The sequence below is a fragment of the Centrocercus urophasianus genome, unplaced genomic scaffold (assembly GCF_019232065.1).
Source record: "Centrocercus urophasianus isolate 14NV4802_14NV808 unplaced genomic scaffold, USGS_Curo_1.0 seq_20, whole genome shotgun sequence".
Taxonomy (NCBI): Eukaryota; Metazoa; Chordata; class Aves; order Galliformes; family Phasianidae; genus Centrocercus; species Centrocercus urophasianus.
This window is the reverse complement of record NW_024884756.1, coordinates 18889727-18907972: the sequence shown is the minus strand read 5'-3', so window position 1 is coordinate 18907972 and position 18246 is coordinate 18889727. Positions and strand designations below refer to the sequence as shown.

General features: G+C 35.8%; 1 protein-coding gene across 1 annotated transcript in view; it reads right to left on the bottom strand.

Annotated features, from left to right (window-relative positions):
• Positions 1 to 18246, bottom strand: part of STK39 (serine/threonine kinase 39) — an 87059-nt gene that overhangs the window by 14340 nt on the left and 54473 nt on the right. The window contains 2 exon segments of the mRNA XM_042822510.1: positions 5012 to 5080; positions 7024 to 7076. Coding sequence (XP_042678444.1) covers positions 5012 to 5080; positions 7024 to 7076 — 122 coding nt within the window.

The window sequence follows — 18246 nt, the reverse complement described above, 5'->3', positions numbered from 1 at the left end:
TAGCACTTGATAATCTCCTCTCCTCATCAGATGTTCACATCTCTCCTTTTCCGAGTACTGCTATGAATTATAGAAAATGAATTATAGATTTTGTTCTGACAAAACTATTAAGATGATGAAATGGCAGTCAGGCTACTTCACTACCTTGTCTGAAACTTGAAACAACAAAAAATACACGTAGAAAAACCTTGATTTCAGGAGTTAGGTTTTGAAATGGACTACCTCTAGTTTTAAGCACATCTTTAAATCCTTATTTTGACATACTAACTACTTGCAGGAGAAGTGAATGCCAAGGAAACAAACAACAATAACTAAATTACTGTTGAAAAGGGGAACATTACTTACACTGCTGTCTTAGCAAGTTCTGATTCAAATTCACAGCTTTTTTTTTTTTTTTTTAAATAAGAAAAAAGAAACAGAAATGAAAGACCTTAAAACCACAACTCAGACCTATGAGAGAATAGGGAAAGCTTTAGGTTTATCACCTCCTGTATTAGGCAGAACCCAAACTAATCCCACTGATAAACAGATGAATTTGTTCCTCACAAACTGGGAACTGCTTGACTGGGTGCTGAAAAAAAGCAGCCTTATCTGAAAGCAACCACCAACTCCACCTTTTTTTTTTTCCCCTGAAAGTAGTGAAAAATTATTTGATTGTACCTTTTAGATGAACACATTTCCAATGATGTGTGTACAGATTAATTTGGTTACACTGACAACTTATGCATTTATGTCATGTCACAGCTCAGCCACTAAAGCCATTACAGCAGCTGCTGCTATTTACCCAACACAGTGTTCTTTTCCACCATCCTGAATGCCTGAGTTTCCATTACACAGAAAATTCAGTGAGGTGGGAATGTGCACGAAGCCAGCCTTGTTCACACAGTATAGTTTTTCAAATGCACCTTTTACACAGAACATATATAGCTAAAACAACTTTTAAGGAGCAATTAGATGCAAAGCTTGATTACCTAAGGGTGTATCTCAAACCTCCAGAACTCCCAACAGTCTAGTCATTATGAGTCACTCTTCAATGCATTAGCTCTAAATGAGCCAGATGTGTTGAAATATTTAAGTCCTAGGTAAGCTCTGGGGATTTTAGAGAGATTCTCCTATTGCTAATGCATGTGCATCTCTTGCTAAAGAGAAACACAGCTATGTGCACATACTAAAGGCACAAGAGTTTCTACATAATGCCTTAAAATGCAGCACAATTTCTGTTGTATGCATGTTTCTTTTCAGGGTAATAAACTGAAAGGTAAACAAATTATTTAGTCTATTCTTGAAATGAATTTTTACAGTCTGTTAGGGCATTTTCTCATTAGTAAGTTTATAAGTACATCAAGCTTTAGAATACATAAGATGTGATACACAACTAAAAAAAAAAAAATCAGAATTTCATTTTGAACAATTGACACAAGAAAAAAAGTTTCTAGTAAATTTCCCCAAAGATCATAAAAATCAAGTGTTCTGATCTCAAACTGTGATTGATATTAAATGGCAAACCTATGCTGCCTCAAGTTGTAGTGCTAAACCAGTTTGTGTACCCTTAGCAATACTACTGCCCTTGGCAAAGCTATATATTTACGCAGTACATTTTCAATGTATGCAGCACAGTCTTATTTTACCGTAATCAGAAAATACGTTGGAATTAGTTGAACAAAAGGCATCACTTCATTCAGTTTCAAAGAGGATTAATCCAACACGACTGCAAACAAAACCAGATATAAGCAAAAGCACGATAAGAGGAAGGATACACTGAGCAACTCTGGGGTAGTTTAGTTTCTATGAATTTGATTATCAGTGTCACTGTGGGTTAAGATCCTGTTATAGACAGTATAGTAATAAATTGCACTTCCGCTTTTTCAGTTTCTCAGTGAAGTATGGAAGTTCAGCATCAGCACATAGGACACTATAATACAATCAGATGTTTCAATTTCATGTCCTTCAATACTCTTCATTAATATTATTTACTGTTTAATATATCTTGAAACCATTCATTCTGGATTTGGCCTGATACGCATTCTTTGCATTTGTGGTCAGCTTAGCTATCTAGAGCCACGACCTTTTTATCCTAGATGCTGATATTAGTCCTGTCTACTTACCACATTAACCACATCAAATAAAAATTCACACGCAAAACCAACCAACCAAAAAAAACAAAAGCACTCCAAGATAGCATTTACTGTAATTGCAAATATATAAGATGTTGGCAAAAATACTTGCTACAATCAAAATATGATCTCATTTAAAAATATGATCTATTCCTTTCTCAATTGCTTCTTCTAAACATACTAGACTTTTCAAATAGGGAGCTTTTGCTTTGCCTTACTGAAAGCTGCTTCTCTAGTTACCAAGTGCCGGTAACTGGGTCTGGATCCAAAAACAAAAGGCAGACATCAATTTGCCAGTAGGTAACGTTTGATGTATTTAAATGTGAAGGTATGTCTTCCACGATTCTTGAAGTATTCACAGATACTTGTTGACAAAAAGTCCTAAAATTAAAGTTACATTAATATAGTGAAGAACAACTGTATGTTTCTTGACTGCAAATCTAAAGGAACTTTTATTTAAATTTTGTTTGGGAAGAAGCATTTTTTCCTTCTAAATATCTATAGACAGCTCCCTTTAGATTCTGAAATTTCAGGATTGCATCCAGATGATCTACAGCTTTGATGAAATTACATACACAGCAGTGAAGCAGGACTGCAACTATGTGATTTCCAACAGAACTGAGTATTTATATGATTAAACTTTCTTTTATGGAATAAAAAAATCTAAACAAAGCATAACTATGTGAAGGTTTACTAGCACATGCATAGACATTTTATCTGAAAACATTCTGAAAATATTAGATCTTTCACACGATTTAACAGCTGTTTCAGAGCTGTATAAAAATACCTTATCAAGTAGATGTCTACATATAGCCACCGAGACTCACTTCCCCCCTGACCAATTCAAAATCCAGTCTTCTTTAAACTAATTTTTTTGTACCGACTCCCTTGATCTAGGGACCTCCTGTGTAACAATGCTACTGTCAATGAGAACAGAAACCAGTCAATTGTAGCGAGAACTGAGCATGCAAGATGGGATTTTTACATGTCCACAGAACAGGTAGTTGAACTTACTGCTTATCGGAAAGGAAATCTTCCGAGGATGACTGTGTTAATAAGTGAAGTGAATCCAGCAGGACTCAGAAGGTGAAGTGTGTTCATGCTAAGCAGTGAGTTCTGTAAAACCTGCATGTCAACTGGACCCTACTAACAGATTCAGCTCATATATGGCCATACTTTTCACAGCAGCTTTTGCTGACTCTGGTTCAAGTATGCATTCAGAAAAATCAGATGTTATGCCAATAAATTGTTAAGTTCAAAACAAACATGGATGTTTTCACTTTTTTTCTTTAATTGCAGTTTCTATGTCTCAACTTTTTTTTTTTTTTTTTTTTTTTTTTTAATTTATAAAGTAACTACAGGAACAACTTTCACAAGGCTAACTTAGAAATCTGCTTTCATTTCTTGTTAAACTGGTGATAGAACTAGAGGGAATGGCTTCAAGCTGTGCCAGGGGAGATTTAGGCAGGACATTAGGAAATACTACTTCTCTGGCAGAGTGGTCAGGCACTGGAATGGGCTGCCCAGGGAGGTGGTGGAGTCACCAACCCTGGAAGTGTTCAAGGAGTGTTTGGATTTTGTGTTGAGGGACATGGTTTAGTGACAACTATTGGTGATAGGTGGATGGTTGGACTGGATGATCTTGTAAGTCTTTTCAAACCCTGGTGTTTCTGTGATTCATATTACAGAGGCTGAATTTCTGCATGGTTCTGTTGAAAAGTGAGAGATAATTTATCAGATGCTTTCAGCCTGTAAGAATCAGATCTTCTGGTGAAGAAGGTTAACCAAACTCATCTCCGCTATTCATAGTCAAGGAGATCATAAACCTTTCAAATTTGGAGTGAACAAGGTGGCAAAATCTTTTTACAAAGAAAATGAGTTTTGTAAGAGGATTTGCATTTTCAGCACCATCTGTTCTTTTATACGACTTACTGCTTTAAACTAAGGAAGTGAAATATTTTTCAAGACTGTACTGCTATAGAGGAGGTGACAGCTCAAAATGTGCTCAATTTCTTGTAAACAGATGTGGCCAGGTCCTTCAAATCTTCACCTGCATAATCCAATGCTGCAGAAACTTCCCTTTTTTTTTTTTTAAAAAAAAAAAGAAAAAAAAGGAGTTGGTTGGTTTTTAGAATTCACAGATTTGTTTGGTAAAGATATCTTAACCAACTGATAGGAACTTTTACAACTGCAACACAAAGATCAAGCTACTGGTATTTCTCCAGCTCTCACATGCTTATCATCTATTAAAAAGCTCTGATTTTGGCAACTATATTTCTAGAGGCACTGAACAACCACAAGAAGAGCTGCAACTGCAGGGAAAAGAATACTTAAGAAATTAATCATATTTGTCAACAGTGAATTGCTTTAAAAAATAAAAGTCACTGAAACACGGAATAGAAAAATAGAGAAGTATCTTTCCTCTTAACTGCAAGAAAACATTTCCAATTATCTTTAAACACAATTTTGCCCAGATTCTGAATTCTGGTATGCTTTTATTTCTGTGAACTCTACATGATACTTAATTTAAAATAACATGATATATAATTTCAGGGTTCCAAAGCATACTTTGAATAATCCCACTCCAAAATCATTTTATTGTTAAACAAAAAAAATTAAGTTAGTGTAGAAATGATCAATCATTGAATTCTAAATGGTCCTACAGGAGATTTGTTATATTACTCCTTTTAAATCAGTGAAAAGATCCAACTTCCAAAACACAATTCTTCAACTGGTTTGTTGAACAAACTGGTTTGTTGAACAAACTATGCATTCATGGAAGCAAAATTAGGACAAAGAAAACTGTGTAACAACCAACAACAGAGAATGTATTTTTTCACATTCATTTAACACAAACTTATCACAAGAACATAATTGCAAAGAAAAATGTAATTTACCTATAACTACATCGTGGCCATCAACCAGGCCTGCAGAGAACAGCTCCTGAGAAACACCATCTGCTGTGTCTGTCCAAAAGGTGAAGTAAGTATGAGAATCCAGAACAAGAACACAAAGTGTCAATCACCCAAAGCAATATAACAAAATTATATTTTAGTTTCAAAACACCCATAAGTTGCAGGCTTAAATTCAATGTTATTGTTCATTAGGAGGGAGAAAAAAAGGATCACAATTTTACAAGATAATTAACTTAGCAGCTTCTACACAGCAAAATGCTGTGATGATTTTATTGATTACAAATACCATACAGACCTTTCCACATCACTAGCATATCTTCTCTATTCTTAAGAATAGGTACTCTTAGTGGTTTACAATTTCAGTATTTTCACAACCAAGAAAATAAACTGTTCTGGGGCATTTTCACTTGTGCCTCCATCTTCTCTACTGTATATCTAGATAGAGAAGTGTAATATCAGGTTTTCCTGTTTGTTAACAATGAGGCAAGGGAGTCACACAGTCCTTATTTTCTTTGAGCTCTGAGCTCAGAACAGGCTTTACGTATGGTGACCCAGAAGATTCAGAGCTCTGGATGGATGCTGACTGCTGCAACTGAGAAGCTTAATTCCCAAGTCTCCATGCCTACTAATGGTTACTGGACAATTATTGCATACAGTATTTGGAAGGCTTAGAGTAAGTGGGAAACAGCAAGAACAAGCCTATGTTCCACCAAGGTATCAACTAAACATGACATGAATGCAAAGTGTCTACATGGAGTCCATGTTTTGAAGCAGCTGAACGTTTACATAAACTCCTCAAGTAAAACACAGACGAAAAAACAGCATCACTGAGTGAGTAAGAATTTCTGTAGAGATTTGAGGGTGAGAATACTGGCAATCTCAGTAACTATTAGGAATAGTCCTCATGTACTTTATGATATACCCTGCATTTTTCAACCAAGTACAGATTTTTGCATAGCTTATGTAACTGCTTAGTGAGTATTTAAGTAATTTTTTCAATAGCAACTAAATCAGGATGCTCTGTACCCAACTGAGTAAAGAAATTTTTCTTATTACTCATTTCCAAAATTCATGAGACATGCAAGTAGACAACAGAATATATCCACAAAACTACTGCATAAGATAGAGAATATGATATACAGGGAAAAAAAAAATGCCTGTTCCAATTTGGAATTTTTTTTTTTTTTTTTTTTTTTTTTAAGTGGAAGCTCTGTGTAAAGACTATTCTAAGTATAGCGTATATTGACTTCTGAAAAAAAAAAAAAATGAAATATGTTCACAGCTTAAAGAGTTGCTATGTAACAAGGATGATACCTTCTTTCTCAACATATCATCCCCTTGCGTATTTTATTGCAATAATACCTGGTATCCTTATAATAAAAATAAATTTTATGACTTCTTAAAACTCTTAGCACTGGAAAGCCAGAGTTCTACAAGCTTCTACAAGTGGAATCCTAAGTTTCAGTGCCAGAATTTATTTCTGCTGATGAGACATAAGCTACAAATGCAATTCAATTGCCAACTGAAGACATCTGAAAAATGGTGTACACCCCATATATTTTAACAGAACTTTTTATTACATAGGGCAAAGAAACTCAAATATTACCACTATCACCACATATATTTTCATAGCTACCCTATGCCATTTCTTGTTATGTTCTCCAAATGTAAAAAAAAAAAAAAAAAAAAAAAAGTAAATCCCAAAGCCATAAATATCATGATACAACATCTTACATACCATATAGATCACTTGAGTAAGACATGAAATTGATAAAGCATACTGTAGAGAAAAATCAAACATACACGGTACATTATGCAACCTAGCCACCAGAATTTACACACATCTCACGTTCTTGTTCAAGTTAAGTCCAATGTGAAGCTCTGCATACTAGGGAACACTTCAGAGAGATCGCTTATATTAACCAGAAGTACAAATCGATTTCTGAAAAACCCTTCTGAACAATAAACAAATAATTCAATTGAAAGAGCCTTACCTCTGCCTGGAGTAAACTCAAAGCGTATATCATTAAGTTCTTTTCTGGAGTTTCTGAAAAACATTCAGTGCATACATTAAAATTTAATGAAGAAAAGCTTATTCAAACTAACAATTTTCAACTTTGTAAGTGAATTGCTTTCAAATACGTGAGGAGTACGAAGTTTTATGTTCTAGTATTACCTCAACTGGCGGGCACATCTAAGAAACTTAAAAAAAAAAAAATTAAAAAAAAACTTTTTTTTTTTTTTTTTTTAATATAATTAGAAAATAGATTTATTTATTTATTTTAATGAAGAACCATGATTTGTACAAATGGATGCAAATAGTTGCATGAGCCTAGCCAGGAGACCATTTAGCTTTGCAGCGGGATATAAGTTTTGGCTACAACAGTCACTGCGTCCAAGGGCCAGGCCCTTGCCTGTTGCTCCCACCCCAGGTCAGCAATAGCTGCTGAGAATCTTATCTTTGATACTGTCTGAAGGAAATGCCCAACAACTTTTACATCCACCTGCGCTATTAGAATTGCTAGATTTCTGCTATTTGTCACCTAATGATTTGTATTCATGATAATCTCTTCTGTTCAATACTAAAACTATGTGAAATTAGCATAGAACATAGCATAAAAAAAAAAAAAACAGACTAGTTTCAGTGACAACTACTCAGGCCCTCTATCTAGACAATACAAATAGCATCGGCAACATTTTTGCAGCAAAGACTTTCCTCAACTTGAAAAGTACTGCTTTCCCAACACATCCTGACAGGAGGCTTCACCACATTTTCATGGCAATGTTTTGGTGAAAATCAACAGAAAGTCTTAGGCTGAAAAACATCTGGAGAACCTAAAGGATGAAACTGAATCCTCTATTAATATTTTCTTTTCTATCTTCAAGAGACACTCTGCTATACTGGCTCTAACAGTTCAGTACAGTCTGACTGGCACATATCACCCTTCTCCAAGAGTACTCCAAGAGTACCAAAACATTCATTTTTTTAAAGCCTTCTATTGGAGATCAAATACACACAGAGCAGCTCACTTAAGAGACTGAAAAGCAGTTCTTGATGCATAGCATCTATAAAGCTGTTATGAAATGAATAACTTCACATACTGACCACCATTCTCTCAACAGGGAGGTTCTTCATACATATAAAATAAGCAGCACAGCACGAAAACCAAAGGTTTTCTGCCTTCATGTTTGTTCCTGAGAGCGCTTTAAGCAGTTAAGCACGTGACACAGCCATAAGGGACTTACTACCCAACTCAAAGAATTCCTTTATAATTTCATATTGTGCTCGAAACCACCACCTCTTGCACATTTTCCATTTCAATTTTAGTTAATAATTTCTACCATCTACAAAACATTAGCCTCTTCACTAAACAGTCATGCATCTTGTTTTTGGAAATGGCAATCTGACTGAGCATAGGGATGAACTTAATTGCTATAGCATGCTTTTTCCAATGAATTGTTAAATCCACTTGAAAAGCTAATAGCAACAGAATGCATTTTGCAGTCCATTATTCTTCTCCCCAGCAAGGAGGAGAACTGTAAGCAAGCTCAGATTTCAGCATACCAGGCCATGAAGTCTTGCTGTGGGAAAACTAAATCCAATACCCAGCTGTGTCTTAAGAGCTATTATCACTTGCTAAATACTTACAAAAATATTAGAGTCAAAAAGCAGCAACATGCAGGAAAACAAAAACCAGTGATTGGCAACATAGACAAAAGCAATATAGCAAAGCCTGAAAAATAAGTATGCCACATGCAGTGTTTAAAACGAAGAGTACTCATTTACTGAACATACTGAATGCTTCAAAGCTGAAGGAGTTTCAGGTTCCCAAAATTCTACTCTAAAAAGCTATGGGATTTAAATGTGTTAATACAAGCTGTGGATAACGCAGCTAGACTGGTACAGATTTACTAGGCTCATTTACTTCTGTTGTAAAATCTGCTGCCATTATATGGAATGATGCACTTAGTCTATTTTTATTGAAGAAAGAATTAGTATGAATCTCAATTCTCCAGCCCCCACCTTCCAAAAGCCCTGGATGGCTTCCTGTCTAGAAACAAGCCACATATGACCCATCTCTGAGCTCCCTTTTGGCACATCGCTCCCCTCTGCTGAAATTTATCACATCTAATGAGCTTATTAAACTGCTGCTTTCCAAAAAAGGGAAAGATTCACAGAAATTCAGACTACTTCTCCAAAATAAAATAAAAAAGCTGTTTTGGCTGAATGTGGGACTCGGCTCAGACTTGCATACCCTCTCCCTGCATACACTTTTGAAGAAACAAATCAAAGGAATAACAACTTTTTTCACACTTCTGCAGAAAGAAATCAGGAAGTTTTGCTTATTAGCAGCTACACTGAATTGCTCCAGCCCGCATATCTTTTTTCACAGCTGAGAATGACTTCTGTAGATTTAGCACTCTTCCAGACAACTACTCAGAAACTAGTTCATTAGGCTCTCAGATTGCCTTTCCCCAAATCTCCCATAAAACATTCACCACATAAAAAGGCACCAACTCATTATGAACTCTCACAAAAATTACCCATTTTCTAACAGACCAACATAGCAATGTTACATCAGCTGCTCCTGATACAGACTGTTTCCTAAAGAAAGATGGAAATGAGGAAGTGAGTTTTATTTTGTTTTTAAATTGCAAAATGCCCCAAATAGAAGTTATGAGTCAAATTTGTTTATTAAAGTGAAGGTGAAAATTCAAGAACACTCAGGCCAACTTTGCCACCTCCACTTTTATACTCAACTATTTTAAATTTAGTTGCTGCTTTCTGTTTAATTGTATACTATAATTCAGGAAATGAAACAAAGGAGGTTTGTCAAGATAAATTGCTAAAAGCTTTTTTTGCTTATGGTTCCATTATCTTCCAGACATTTATTGATTTCCATAAATTACTGATTCCATTATGTATTTATCTACCAAACAGAAGATGCACTTGATTTATCCCCTAAAAGCTGTTCGCCCTCTTCTCCAGTTTTCAGACTCTTCTCTGGTTCTAGTCAGTCACTGTTACTCCAAATTAGTCTTCTAGTTCCCCTGCTACTCTTTGGAGACAGCTGTTTGGGTTTACTGATTTATTTGCATGCAGTTTCCAAGTACCGTTTCATTTGTTCATCAGTTCTTTTTTTTTCCCCCCCACTTACATCCATTACAGCCTTATCATGCAGCAGCACACACCGGCTTTATTACTACTAAACAGAAAGTGGATTTGAAGAAAGGCACCTATATCTTCATGATTAATAATTTTATCTTCTTCATCATTTCTTAATGGTCCCTAGTTTCTCTAATGCATTTGTGAAAAACATCTATTTCTATCTAAAATTGCAAACTCAGACCTTTTAGCCATCCCTTGTAATACCTCTTATATGCTCCTTGCTTTGTGCCATTATAGACTCATATCCTTGATTATCAAGGATACAGACACCCCATCTCTTTTAAAGAGTAGTAAGTTCTAAATATTTTTGTGCATTTTAGCACACTGCATTTTATTCTTTTCCTATATGTTGTATGCAGTCAGTTCCAACAGGACTAATCTGCTTTAAATAAGAGCAACACCCAAATCAGCGTTGTTAAGGCATTTTGCTGGACACTTTCCTTGTTACATCATTTTAGAATTTAAAATTTTGCACCTTAAAAAAAGTGTATCTCCTAGATTGACATGGTTGTACTGGACAAGTCCTAAGAAGAGAAGAGAGATTTCAGGCATCCACATTTCAAGACACAGACTTAGAAATGACTACTTGATGGTCTAACTCCTGCTATATTAAGCATTCCACACACTTGATAGATGTACACTGATGAAATATTGCCTAATGTGTGAGATTAAGAACTCACGTTTGTGTAACGATACCACAGTAAACTGGAGATGTTAAATGTTGGTATGCCTTCTGTCCTTCAAAATGAGATGTAAATCATGTGAGATTCAAGAAAACTGTGCACATTCTTCCTTCATGAAACAATTTTTAAAAACTTAATGTAATCCAGAAGAACGGTGTGTGCATGTGTGTGTAACAGCATACATTTTGTCTCTGCATCTCTTGCTGAAAAAAAAAAAAAAAAAAACATTTATACAAAGTTTAGCCTTGCAGGTGCTTTTCTCCGCCAAAATTATTTGAGCTGCATTAAAACTAAGATGGAAGCAAACTAAGTTATGCTGGCAGTAAAAAAGCAATTCAGCTTAGGAAAAAAAGGGCAAGCAGTACAGCATTTGCACTGCCTCATTGCAGTTGCCACTGTAATTAAAACGGCAGAAGCATTTAAATGACCAGTTCATTTAGACTGAACGAAGAAAAAAAAAAAACCAACAGAAATTCATGTAATAATGGAGCTGTCTAATCAGAGTGAGAGCTAGGCTGTACATTCAGGATATGTACCCATTTGATCTCCATTACACGTCTCTGGGGCAAGATCTTTGCATGTACAATGCAAGAATTGAAATTGCAGGAAAAGCCCAAAAGACAACAATTAACAGGCTTTTTTTTTAAAAGAAGAATTTCGTTTTCATGTTTTCCTTTGTTATTCAAATGGAGGGGGGAATGAGGGTGTGTTGTTTGTCCCTGCCAATTGGTATTTAAATTTAAAAGGTCATCTTCCTTTTCACAACTATTTGTCATTCATTTCTCACTTTCACGTGCTTAATGTACCCGGAATCCAGCAGAACAATAACCAAAGAGCTAATAAAAGGAAGTCTGTTTGTTAAGCTAATTTCGCAAATTAGAACTTTAAATCTCCTATTGGATCACATAAATACAATAGAAGAGAGTATTTACTGTAAAGAAGCATTAGCCTCCTGAGGATTCACCGCATGATTACACAAATCCCTTTCTGTTCAACACTGCCATGCTCAGCTACCATTTACTAATCAATATCCAGGCTCCTCCACAACACACCACCACACTCTCGGGAGCAGATTATGTCTATTCAGCATAGTGAAGAGAGATGGTTCTTTTCAGCTTATTTCTAATGACTTCAGTTAAGTTCTAGATTAAATGGAAGGACTTTTTTTTTTTTTTTTTAAACTTTCAGTAGCAGCAGAACAAATGACTAAAGTCTGCCAGTTTCCAGATTGCCAGCAACCAGAATGGGACTAAAATCTCCCTATTTTAGGTTGATATCTTACTAATACCTACCCTCTGAAGTCCATTTAAACTTTACCACATACTTCAGTGGCTTTCAAGAAACTTATGAGTTTACAACTTATTCCTGTCCGTATACTCTATCAGAAGAAGGAAAAACGGTTAGCAGAAATTAATAAAAACACTGCCACTACCATTTAATGATGTTTACATACTCTTACATAAAAGAAGAAATCTGAGAAATGAAGAATATATTTGTAAGCTATTCTATTTCAAGAGGCAGCAGTAATAGGGATGGTAAAACACAGCGAAACCATGATTTCGAGGCTGAAAAGCAGCCAGTGCCATAATCAAGCACTGTCATTTGATTATTATGCTTTTGGAATGAGACAACAGCTATTAAAAATTCTGCTTGCCACCAACCACCTAGGAAAGGTATGTGTTCATCACCACTGGAAGTCACCAAGTTACTTGTATGGGTTGCAACATGATCAGTTCAGAACATGGCCCACAGCTCCCAGACAGTCAACTACTCCAGCAGAAGAAAACTTTACTATGATTTCAGTCAGAGCTGACCAGTCTCGAGTTACCTAAGTCTTCAAGACTTCTGTGATAGAAAAAGACGAGAAAGCTCTAGTAGACATCAAAATAACACAGCAGCTCTGCAAAAGTGTTTGCAATTTTAGAAACTGCATATGAACATTGGTCCTTCCTCTGTCTGCGATACACAGCCCAAAATCTTCATTCCTCAACACAGAAATGTTAAAGCGATTTATTTATATACCTAAACATGCTTTTAAATTGGGTCTTTCCTCCTTCTGCAGCTGCTGATGCCAGAACCTAAATCAAAGCAAAGTTATAATCCCTTCAATTTCAATTCCTTATTATATTCTATGATTTATTCCAGGCTAAGTCAAACAGTAAACACTGGATGAGGTGTTTTTTTTAATTTGTTTTTGAATCTCATTTCACAGTTTTACATTTCTCTGCTTAGGTCCTTGCACATTTACTTAGTGAAACAAGCATTACCAGTCAAGGCTGGATGTGGCTCCGGGCAGCCTGGTTAGCAGTTGGCAACCCTGCCCAAGGCAGGAAGGCTGAAACTAGATAATCCTTGAGGTCATTTTCAACTCAGGCCACACTATGATTCTATGTTCCTATGACCTATTTGTGATGAAACGAAGCATTCACTTACATCATCTTTTTGGACCCTCACGCTTCCTATCTGCTCTCACATGAGCAGATGGAAATGGCTAGAGGTCTCAGTTTTATTACTGCAGAGTGGGCAACATTTGTTAAGTTTTCTCCTAAAATTGCTCATTCATTAAAAAGAATTTTGTCACTTTTTTAAGCCATGGTAAGTTTTAATTTGTGAAAAGCATCAATGTTTGTTAACTGGTTGAAATGCACTGAAGAGCAATTCCCCAAAAACTTGAAAACAACAATTGTTGTATAGTGGCACTTTTTCCCTATATTACTTGAGGTTTTTACTTCATGGCCAGATGCAGTGCACTCAAATGAGCAATATGAAAACTCATTCACTGAAACTTGAGAAGTTTCTTGGATGCGGAAAATCAAAAATAAACTTCGCATATATAGTAAAAAGACAAAATGAAATAAATAAAAAGTTCTACTGGTTTTTAAATCAGCCTCAGCAACATCACATGCAATTAATTGCCCACAAAATTTACAACAACAACTATGCAGATTAAACACTTAAATTCCCCGCCATCTAAATATTTAGACATGCAAATCTTGATAACCTACATTTGATAAGAAAAACAAAAACATTCCTTGGTTCAATAATAAACAATTGTAAATAGAAACTTTTTTAAATAAAAACATTATCTATTAAGTGATTGTATATAAGCTAAGTTTTAGATGTGGTTGTTAACTGAAACATTTCTCGGTGTTCAATTTTCAGTAAAAATATAGCAAGGCATAAAAGCATTCTTAAATTGTGAATAAGAAATGCACCATTTACCATTTTTAATGAGCAAGCTCTGAAGGATATAGAGGTAAACATGGAAAACAAAATTAGAATCTATAGTTTAATCAAAGGTTCCTGCTTACTGATTTCAGTCATGATTTACTCAAGATTAAATGAGCTATTTAAATCAAGTCCTCCATACTGTGAAAATAAAATTCACTTCAGTAACCATATTCACACAGCAGCCTGAGGGAGGGCAAATGCTGTAGAGGTGATGACAAAATGTCATGTAGGAGAGCACTCAATAGTGTTATCAGAGGTACAGTTATTTCAGGAATTCTACAGTTTTGTTACTGGATTCATTTCCAGCTTGTAGAGTAGCACTGTTGCTTTCCAGTCATAAATCCACCACGCAGCTGGGAGTTAGTCTGTGAATTTTGTCATTAAATACACCAGAGAACAGAAACCATTCTAAATAAACAAAAATAATGAAGAATGCCTAACCTTTGGTGTAGAACACATCAGCCCCCCTTCTTGCAAACCAGGGGAGCGTAAAAGTTTAAACACCAGAAAAGCCAGAAAGTGCACCATCAAATAACAAATAATTGAAAAATTTTGATTACGCAGAGTCAATCTGCATAATGACAATCAAATTTGAATGACAATCAATGAATGACAAAGTCATTCCAGATCTTGCCAGAACAGATTCAAGGTTTTGCTTAATTAGATACTTTGTTCCTAAAAATTAAGCTTCAAACTTCAATACTAAGCACAGCTCTAGGAGGTATCTGCATGCAAGTGCCGTATTTTTGGCAGCAGCCAGGGTGGGTGCCTAAGAAACACTATAAAAGTGGGACATGGCAATGTTTCCTGCAACTGCTGTCCCAGCCACAAAGCATTTGTCACTTAGCAACTGCCTCACATTCATGTCATTTCCAAGCATTTCATAGGTCTCATGAATTTCTCTTCTACATCTTGGGGCAAGGAGTTCCAAAGTTTTAACTACATTGTGACTTTTTTTTCCGCCTTTCAGCAGCCATTTTTCTCACATTCCTCCAGTTTCTGCATTGAGAAAGAGAATAACCAATCCCATCTCTCAGGCTTTATGCCATTGTGTTCCACACATCATATATTTTTCTGTATAAATATAGATGACTCCCTTCAGTGTTTATGGAATTACTCCTCTTCAAGCCTTTGATTATCCTCGATGATTCTCTCTTTAACTTCTGAGATTAGGCCTGACGGGCAACAATTGATAAAAAACACACATACTACAAAAGTTGCAGGAAAGCAAAGATTTGCACAGTGTAATAAATCAGCTTTGTTAATATTTTTGTTAAAAATACACTTATTTGTAAACAACAGAAACTATCAGAATGGCTGCCTTAACATTCTGCCTTAGCATTTTCTCTGCACACTATTTTAAGTAAGATATGAGATTTTAACTCAACTATCCCATTTGCCAGTGCTTCAAAGTAAAAAAATTTCTATTTGCCCCTTTTGTTCTTCCTCTGGCTTAATTCATGTGGTGCGCAGGAGCTGTATTAAATTAGGTCCTTGGACATTCTAAATTACAGTCAGTAAATTATCTTCCTGTAAAAGGAGCTAATTTAACCATCTTAGATTGCTTCAGATAATTTGCAATTCTTACCTATTAACCATTAACAAGTCTCCTAATTTAACATGAAATGTCTTTGTTATTAATCTAAATAGTCAAATCCTCAGATAGTGACCTTCCCAAACCAGGTGGTTAGACTGGAAATTTCAAGGGTGGTGATATCTCCTTTCTACCATGTCTCCCCAGTCACAGAAGAGAATTGTCTTCAGCCTCTTTACAGAGCTCCTGCCAGGATCCTCTGATGAGAGACATGACATGGAACACACGCAGCCTCACAAGAGAGAACCTGGACTGCAGATTTTGTTCCTCCCCAACACCGAATGCCTGTTCCTCTGTGAAGCAAAGGATAAAGAAGCACCAACATGTAACTATAGCTTAGACAGATCAGGTCATAGTTACATACATGGCAACAGATCAGACAAAAACTGAGAGCCTGTTTCTTCAATTCATTACAAAATTCAAGCACAGTCCCTTAAATTAGTGAGGATGGAGGCTTTTCGCAAGCTTTGCTCTGTACTACCTAAAACACTGCTGCTAATTTAATTTCTGGGGCAAAGTACTTCAAGACACAATACTGGAAAAGATAGAAAATAAATTGGAAAAAAATGCCATCTCCAACTGAAAATGCAAGTGAAGCTGGTATCACTTGGTCACAGTGTGCCTGAAATTCAGCTATGTCACAAGAACTCTGACAAGGGAAAATATTTCTCTAAGTTAGCCTCACTGAAACAAATACCTTCCCAATTGTAAAGGTATTAAATATAAGTTACGGGTAGAAAAATAAATAAATAAATAAAAAAAAATCAGATATTCAAGTTGGAAATTACCCAGACAACAGAATTAAATGCCACCACTCCTACAAACAGCACTATGGGATTCTTTAAAAATTATCTCAGGATTCAGACTGTGCTTCTTACCTACAACACAACATTTATACTAAAGAGATGCTGGTGGTACTAATTTGGCATTCCCTACTCAATTACTATTTCAGTCTAACTCTGCTGCTTTGGAAATAATGTCAAAACTTGATCATCCAGCAAAAGAATTACTGAAGTGCACTGATTCTTCTGCCAGATTTCCTCCTTTGGGAAGGTCATTTTTAATTTCTGTATATGTTATTAACCTTCATTAGAACATCATTTTTTTCCATCATTATCTAACATTTGATTTTTTAGGCCTCATGTCTCCTCATCTTTCCAAAGAGAAAAATAAAGGAGCAGTTCCTTCTCCCACACAGCCCTAAATGGTCACACTGTATTCCATCACAAACTCTCTCCAACTGAGATAGCACCCATGCCAAAGGAGTCAGCAACACTAAAGTGTCATCAGTTTACTTCCCCACCATTCCTTTCTTGCCCAAGAACCCTGGGAAAAATGCCCTGTCCCTCACATCCTAGCCCAGCCAGCCCTCATCACACAGGAGGAGTTCACTCATATTCAAGATGCTCACTTTTTGCTGATGTCACCTTACCTTGTCTTTAGGGAAACAAAAGGAAAGCAGTGTTGAGATGAAATCTTCTTGAACCTTCTCTCACCATTTAGTCCCCTTCCTCCTCACATCTCCTCCACCATCAGTCAAGTCATTTGTCTTGTATTTTTCTGGTATTTACATTTTTACCCATATCAGTACTTATTTTTTTAAGCCGTAGTTCAAAGCATACTAAACCAGTGTTCTGAACTCATCAAGCTGCAGCAGTTCATATAACTTTATTGCCTCAAGCAAATAATTTTAAAAGAAAAAGCTTCCAACATTTTGGATGATGCACTAAGTTTTGAGTCTTCAGATCTAATGTTCATAATGTTTATCCGAATATCAAGCCATACTTAAAAAGCTATATAATGGTAGTTGATGAAGCATCACAGGAAATTGTTTCTGTCCACATACTGTAGCTAACTTGTTTCATAACATGTTAAAATGAACCGTAAGTTGTGAAACAAATCCCATAAAAGTCCTCTGATGTGCTCAAGTCTCTATCAGCTATATGACTTAATGATCAATTCACCAAAATACATCAACAAAACAGTTTAAAGTCTGCACTGGAAATGGATAAATGCAGAAATCCCTGTTAATATATTAGCTATTTACTGCATTACAATTCTGAGAGAATGCTGCTTGACAAAAAGCAAGCCAGCAATCCGAATTTTATCAACTACCAAATGCCAAAACTAGCAGTATTTTACTTTCAGATGCTCAAAAAAAGGGTTGCTCAGTAACTATAACAAAGAACACCATGTAGGAGCCCGCAGTATCTTTCTCCATATACAACTACCATAAACATAAGCTCATTCACCCTGCAATAGCTGTAGGATCAGGATAGCTGGAATGCAGAAAGAGGCTAATCCAGGACTGACTGACCATGACTGAGGGCCTTCCAGATTATATCTTACATTACAGAGAGTTTATTTTCCAGAGTTTTTTTATTTTTTAATGAAATAATGCCTCCTGTTACCCTTGCAATAACAAAAAACAAACAACAGTTCAATTAGTGGAAAAGTTTACAGTTATAGTTTAAGCAGTAACAGTGCTAAACCCTGCTGTATTCTGAAAACGCTGTTTGCGTAACTTGTCACTTACATT